Source organism: Nicotiana tabacum, chromosome 1, assembly GCF_000715075.1.
Source record: "Nicotiana tabacum cultivar K326 chromosome 1, ASM71507v2, whole genome shotgun sequence".
Lineage (NCBI taxonomy): Eukaryota > Viridiplantae > Streptophyta > Magnoliopsida > Solanales > Solanaceae > Nicotiana > Nicotiana tabacum.
The window spans coordinates 48,007,422-48,014,488 of record NC_134080.1 but is presented as its reverse complement, the minus strand read 5'-3'; the positions used below and the strand labels follow the sequence as shown (position 1 = coordinate 48,014,488).

Below are 7,067 nucleotides of genomic sequence, written 5' to 3'. Positions count from 1 at the left end.
GTTCCCCTTCTTATTTTTCAATTAAACCATGAAACTTTAGCAGTACATACTCAGGGGATTTAAAAACTTCAGCTCTAGAGCTGAAAATCGCCAGTTACAAAACAAAAACTTCAGCTCTAGAGCTGAACTTCAGGCCCAGCTATTAGAATGCTGAAGTTTTGCTATATTGCCTTGCTACTTCAGCCCCGTATGCTGAAGTTATGCGAAAAAGCGGGTACGCTTGTAATTCTTTTTACAAAGCGGTCACAAGTTAAAACGTGACATAAAATACGGGTATAGATACAAATGCCCCGAAATAAATCATTTCTTTATCTGGTGAGGTGGGCTTGGACCGAAAAGGTTGCTCTGGACTTTGATTCCCCTTCTCCATATTGGATGGTGAGATAACATGACTAACCTGAATAACCCACCTACTACCAAAGTGCGGATAAGATTATCTCAATATGTTCTTTAATTAATTTATTTAACCTAGAATAATTAATATCCTGCAGTCCAAAGGGATAAGATGATGTTTAGCCAAAAACAACAGAATAACATGAAAATTTAAACAAAAAATATGGTAATTTCGTTGTATATTTTGACCATTAGACTTGAAGAGTGTAGACCAAAGTCTAAAAGACTAAAACCTACAGAAGAATCTGAACCAATGCTTCTGTTGATGTTTGTTTGTGTTTCTCTAGTGTAATTAGTGCACATGAAAGGGTGGAAAACTCGAGAGAAGACCGTTTGTTTTGGTTGGCACGAGACACCCTTTATTATTATTTTGGATTATTTATTCTCCTATTCCATGTGATCATGTGAATAAAGTATAATTCAACATTTATGAAAGAAGGAAAAAAAAAAAAAGAGTTGGATCTTTTTTGACTCTTTCACTTCCCAGTTTATTTGGAAGCACGAACCATTTTTACTCGTAAATTGAATATATGAGAGCTGTCAAATTACTGTTAGTACCTAAACATATACGTACAAAGCACACAAATCAGTCTGAGTTGATTAGTATGACCAATTCAATAAATAACCATGAACTGCACTTGTAAAGTGACTGATGTTAATGCGAATAATAAAGTCTTCTAAACTTGATACCTAAACAGACCCCCGTCTCTTTAACAAATTAATAACAGCCATAAGAAGACATCTTTCTGAATTTATGGAATAATTTGATAAATGAACATTAAATCTAAATCAACCCCAAAAGCTAGATTATGAGGCGAGAATTACTCACTCAAATCCTGACATTGAACATAATTAAGCATCTTAATTAATTAGTACTAGACCTAGTCTACAAACTGTGTCCAAATTATTGGTACACTAACACTAGTAGTACAATTTAGTTAAGGCATCTTGATAGTCCCAAGATAAAGTTAAGGGAATCAAAGCCAGATCTAAAACAAAGGACTGCGAATTTAGATAGCACCAATTAAATTAAACTGTCCTCACCAGAAGTTTAAGTGCAGCTAAAAGGTTGCTTATATACTCCTTGAACTAGTGAGTTAAGAACGCCATTCGAATCCAAATGCTGCCTCAAAAGTGAAGAAATCATCTTCTATAATCAACTACAATTTGAATAAAAGAAAACGATCTTATAAAAATTTTATTGTGCTTTATCGATTATTTTTAATAGTATATTTAATTGATTTCCTGTGAACAATGATCATATAATTAAAAAAAATTGTAATGGATAATAAAATCTACCTTTTTTCGTGAATCGTGCTTCATTTTGCGACCCCTGTGTGCCTATAGAATCTATAACAAAATTTCAACAAAATACTAAATTAGCGGGGAACTTTTTGATAATTATACTAGATTCATTGGAAGAGAGAATAGTACTATAACGAAGAATAAAAAATACATGCAAATAATAATAAATCTTTAAAAATCTCTAAAAGAAAGTCCCAAAATCAAAACGGTGCAAGGAACCAAACAAAACAAACAGAAGGCAAAATGGGTGCCATGCCCATAAAATAAGTGGTGAGCCCACTGGTCTTAGCCACCTATTAGTATTACCCACAGTTTATATACAAATGGATGCCCATATACACACACACAGTGGATCAAAACGGAAATGTTCTCGAACTATCAACTGACACCTGTCCATTTCCCCTTGATCCGAAAAACCCTCGCCTTCATAATCCTCTCCTTTTTCCTTCTCCTCATTCTTCCGCCACCCCTGTCTCTTTCCCTCAATTTGCTCAAACATCAAAGCTTCCTCAAAATAATCAATGATCTTGAATTCTGGTGAGGAAATGTTGGATCTTTTATATGTTGATTCACTTTCCCCCTCAAATCTGCTTATATAAATAGAGGCTAAAACATAAAGGGTATATTGGTAGTGTATGTACATAACTATTAACTTTTCATACGTATAGTTTTTCACTGATTTGACCTCGACCCATTTGAGAACTCATGGAATAAGTATCTGGGTTGGTTTTAGTTTTGTTTATTAGTAACTTTTAGATAGTTCTTTGTTTTTTGAGGTTTCCCTTTGTTCTTTTGTTTCTTGTATATGTTCGGTGCTCCTTTAGATAATATATTTGTTGTAAGCTCCAGCTAAGTAAGGGATTGAGCTGAGCGAAAATTATTACGTCTTAGCGCATCCGTTTTCTTTGGAGAAATTTGGTGAAGTATTGTAAAAGTGGCGAAAATGAGTTTGAGTGCGGCGGAGGATGATTCAGCAACGGAAATTCATCTTCCTGCCGACATAAATTGGGAAATGCTCGACAAATCTAAGTTTTTCTTGGTCGGAGCAGCGCTATTTTCGGGTGTCTCTGCAGCACTTTACCCGATTGTGGTGTTGAAGACGCGGCAGCAGGTGATAACTACCCAAATTCCTTGTCTAAAAATGGCAGTTTCCATTTTGAGGAATGAAGGATTCAGGGGTTTTTACAGAGGATTTGGTACTTCTCTTACTGGGACAATCCCTGCACGTGCCCTGTACATGGGGGCACTTGAAATGACCAAAAGTAATGTAGGAACTGCCACTGTTCAGCTGGGATTTTCCGAGGCGTCGGCCTCGACTATTGCTAATGCTGCTGCAGGGCTAAGTGCTGCTATGGCTGCTCAATTGGTTTGGACACCAATTGATGTTGTGAGTCAAAGATTAATGGTGCAAGGAAATGGGAATACTTCTTGTTGTAGTGCTCTTAGATTGAAGAATTACAATGGTGGAATCGACGCGTTTAGGAAGATAATTTATAGTGATGGATTGAGAGGATTGTATAGGGGATTTGGTATTTCAATACTGACTTATGCACCTTCAAATGCAGTTTGGTGGGGATCTTACTCTGTTGCACACAGAGTGATTTGGGGTTGTATTGGGTGCTATTGTTGCAAGAAAGATGAGAATGGTTATAGGCCAGATGGGAAAGCAGTGGTGGCTGTTCAAGGGCTAAGTGCTGCAATGGCTAGTGGGGTGTCTGCATTAGTTACAATGCCACTTGACACTGTTAAGACAAGATTACAAGTCTTAGATGGAGAAGGGAATGGTCAGAAATCACCAACAATTTTACAGACAGTGAGGAATTTAGTTAAGGAAGGTGGATTTGCAGCATGTTACAGAGGATTAGGACCAAGGTGGGCATCAATGTCCATGTCTGCAACAACTATGATTACTACCTATGAGTTTCTCAAGCGGCTATCTACCAAGAATCAAGAGAGCTTTGCTTGATGGACAGTGTTTCAATTGTGGCAAAAAGTACAGTTACGCGTGGGTCCTGGATTGTACACTGCCTTTCTCTGTAGGTGTACTGTGTTTTTAACCCCTTTTGCTGTTTTCTTGGTTTTTATCTTGCTATGCTGCCATTGGGCGGCCTGCCTAATTGCATATCAACTAGTATGTAAATTTTTGTAAAAATGTAGCAATATTTGGGTTCATCTTTTATCTTTCATGTTAATGTCCCACTATTATCCTCTCAGTATATTTCAAAAATGACAAGTTTCATTTGGTTATGTTTGAAGTTTTTTTTTTCGTGTATGGTGTGAAAGTGATGCTTGTCCAAATGCTTTTAATTTCATGGCTTGTTAGTTGTTATCGGAAAATTTTATTTTGTGTCCATACAACTGACATTAGGTGTATGAGATATATTTTTTGTTTCACAGTTTTGTGGATCCACATTTTTTGTGGACCTAGAAGTATAAGACTAGGGTTCACAAATTTGTAAGTCAAAAAGGAATCTAGAGTCACAATAAAACTTTTCGTTGTTACCAACCCTCCTTCGCCCCAACAAACCGCTGTTTGATATTTTTGCCCCCTAGGAAGTGTTAATCAGAGGTAGTCCCCAGTTTCAGACATGATTATAGGTGCATGAATTTTGGTGCCCGAGCTGTCAATCTAGCAGTTGGGGAAGTGGTTTCTTTAGACTCTTGTACCAAGATCTGAGGCCAATTTTTTTCTTCTTATTTTTATTTATACTTTTCCCCCTACCAAACGACCCCTAGCAGATAGTTAATACGTAGTATTATTATTATTATTATTATTATCATTATTATTATAAAAATAAATAAAAATGGTCAAAGTACACTACATCCAACGTGCATATTTTACATGAAAAGTAGAGACGAAAAAATCCATTCAAGCTATATTATCTAGGATTCAGTTAATTGGTTGAAAGGCCTGAAAGTTTGTTATCTCGAGGATTTACATATTTTGTTTCCTCTTGTCACCAAAGAACTACTTTGAATTAGTTAGGTGTGATTTGGGGATGCATGACAATTTTGTGGCGTTATATATAGTAAAACTGATACATCTTACATAGCGTCACTATTAATGGCGCTATACCCCTTATTAAAAATCATTCTCTCTTCTTCTTTTTCGTTTCATCTCCATTATTTTACTCTCTTTTGCACCCCCCCCCCCTCCCGGTTCTGCCCCATTTAAAAAAAAAATTGGGCTCACCCCGGCACATAAAAGTTGAAGATTGGTGGTCCCACTGTCGAGTAGAGCTTCGTGTTATTGTGAATTCACTTTTCCGGAGTCAAAACATTCCGAAAATTCTAAATCGAGATATTTCGAAACTTTTATAACAATGCATATTACTTGATTTGTATGTATTCTATTTCGGTTTGTGTTTATTTTTTCCGAAACTAGCATGTTAAATTTTATCCGGATTTAATTTTAGTGTTGTATAAAAATATGTAAATTAGTCTAAAAAATGTGTTTGTTAATATCCTCATGTATATTTATGTGTTTTTATGCCGTTTAGTTTAGATTATTTTTTAGCGTAGTAAAATGTAGACCTTTTTAGCGTAGTAAAACGTAGACCCTTTTAGCGTAGTAAAATTTAGAGCCTTGTAGCGTAGTATTGTGTAGTATTTTAGCTTAGAATTCATTTTGTTTAATTATCTTATATTCTAGCACGAAACCCATAATTATAAAAAATTTATATATATATAATTTTTACAATTAATTTATTAAAAAATATGAATAAAAATTATAAAAAAACATAAAATTATTAATGATAGTTTGGTACCACTGGGCCTCAGAAAATCTAGCACGAAACCCATAATTATAAAAATTATATATATATATATATATATATTATTATATAATTTTTACAATTAAGTTATTAAATAAATATGAATAAAAATTATTAAAAAAACATAAAATTATTAATGATAGTTTGGTACCACTGGACTTCAGAAAATCTAGCACGAAACCCATAATTATAAAAAAATTATATATATATATATATATAATTTTTACAATTAAGTTATTAAAAAATATGAATAAAAATTATTAAAAAAACATAAAATTATTAATGATAATTTGGTACCACTAGGCCTCAGAAAATCTAGCAGGAAACCCATAAGTATATATATAATTTTTACAATTAAGTTGTTAAAAAATATGAATTTAAATTATAAAAAAACACATAATTATTAATGATAGTTATTAAGAATTATGAATTTACAGTTGACGACATGGATGCACCTATACATCCCGGCCCTCGGACGTCGGAGCTACTACCCCTACAGCCCCAGCATAGATTCGAGCATATATGGGGGGGAGAGTTGCTTACGCAGACTTTTCGGGGCAGGAGAGTGGATTTATTGTGGGAGTTTTTGACTCCTCCCCGCATTCTACATCCCCGTGTGGTACATCCACGTGGTCGTGGGCGGAGAGGAGGTCCCCAGCAAGGGGGCTTTGAGGCTCTTGCTGATGATGTTGCTGCTGATATGGGAGGTGGCATGCATGAGACCGACATACCGTCTTACAGCCTTGGCATTTATGACACTCCAGGGACGTCGCAGGTGACCCCATCGGGTCAATTCTTGATCACGGGCTCGGATTTTCAAGGAGTGGAGTTGGGTAGATATTTCCCTGGCCCGTCTACCACTGATGAGTCTCGACCGATCCGAGATTTTGATAGTGGGCACCGACTGAGTTATGGCAGCTCATCACATGCGCAGGTATGAGTTTATTAGTATTAATTTTATTACTGTTTTTACTATAACTTATTTATTTTCTTTAACTTTATTAATTTACTTTTTAGGCTTCATGCGATGTTGCGACAGATGACTACATTCAGGATCCAGACACGATTATGGTAAGACAATATAAATTTTTGTGAATTGTTATGTAGTTTTCTATACTAAGTTTGATATTATTATGTAGCCTTCTACTGGACCTGACAGCATCACCGATACATGTCATCCTGTGCCGCATCCGGCCATAAGGAGACGACTTGATGATGATGATCCTGATAGCGTACCCAGGCGGCAGGGGATGCGCCTCAGGCCAACGGCTACTTTGAGACACACCGGATGCGGGACACATTGATTCGGTCTTGCATTTTTATGTTTTTTTGGTGTAAATAATATTTTTGTACACATTAACAATAATATTTAATCGAATATGACAGTTACTTTTTTTAGTTCTCATTTCGTTTTATAGTATTTGGTATAGTAACACAACAACTTAAACTTAACTTCCACTTAAATTAAAATAAAATTTAGTACAAGAAACAAGGAAAACATTACTATAACACAAACACAAACATAACAGGCCAACATAATAAAAATACATGAAATATGAAAATGACACTAAACACATACACGCCAATGCTCCATCC

The 7,067-nt window shown here is 35.4% G+C and overlaps 1 protein-coding gene across 1 annotated transcript; it reads left to right on the top strand.

The window, feature by feature from the left end:
* The first annotated feature begins 2,035 nt into the window (after positions 1 to 2,035).
* On the top strand, positions 2,036 to 3,942 carry LOC107803558 (uncharacterized). Its single transcript, XM_016627299.2, has one exon. It carries the CDS (start codon positions 2,642 to 2,644, stop codon positions 3,662 to 3,664), a length of 1,023 nt encoding a protein of 340 aa, XP_016482785.2. The 5' UTR covers positions 2,036 to 2,641; the 3' UTR covers positions 3,665 to 3,942.
* The last annotated feature ends 3,125 nt before the right edge of the window (positions 3,943 to 7,067 follow it).

Bases quoted from the DNA above. Each gene is read 5' to 3' on its own strand.
- LOC107803558 (XM_016627299.2), top strand. From the start codon at position 2,642: ATGAGTTTGAGTGCGGCGGAGGATGATTCAGCAACGGAAATTCATCTT.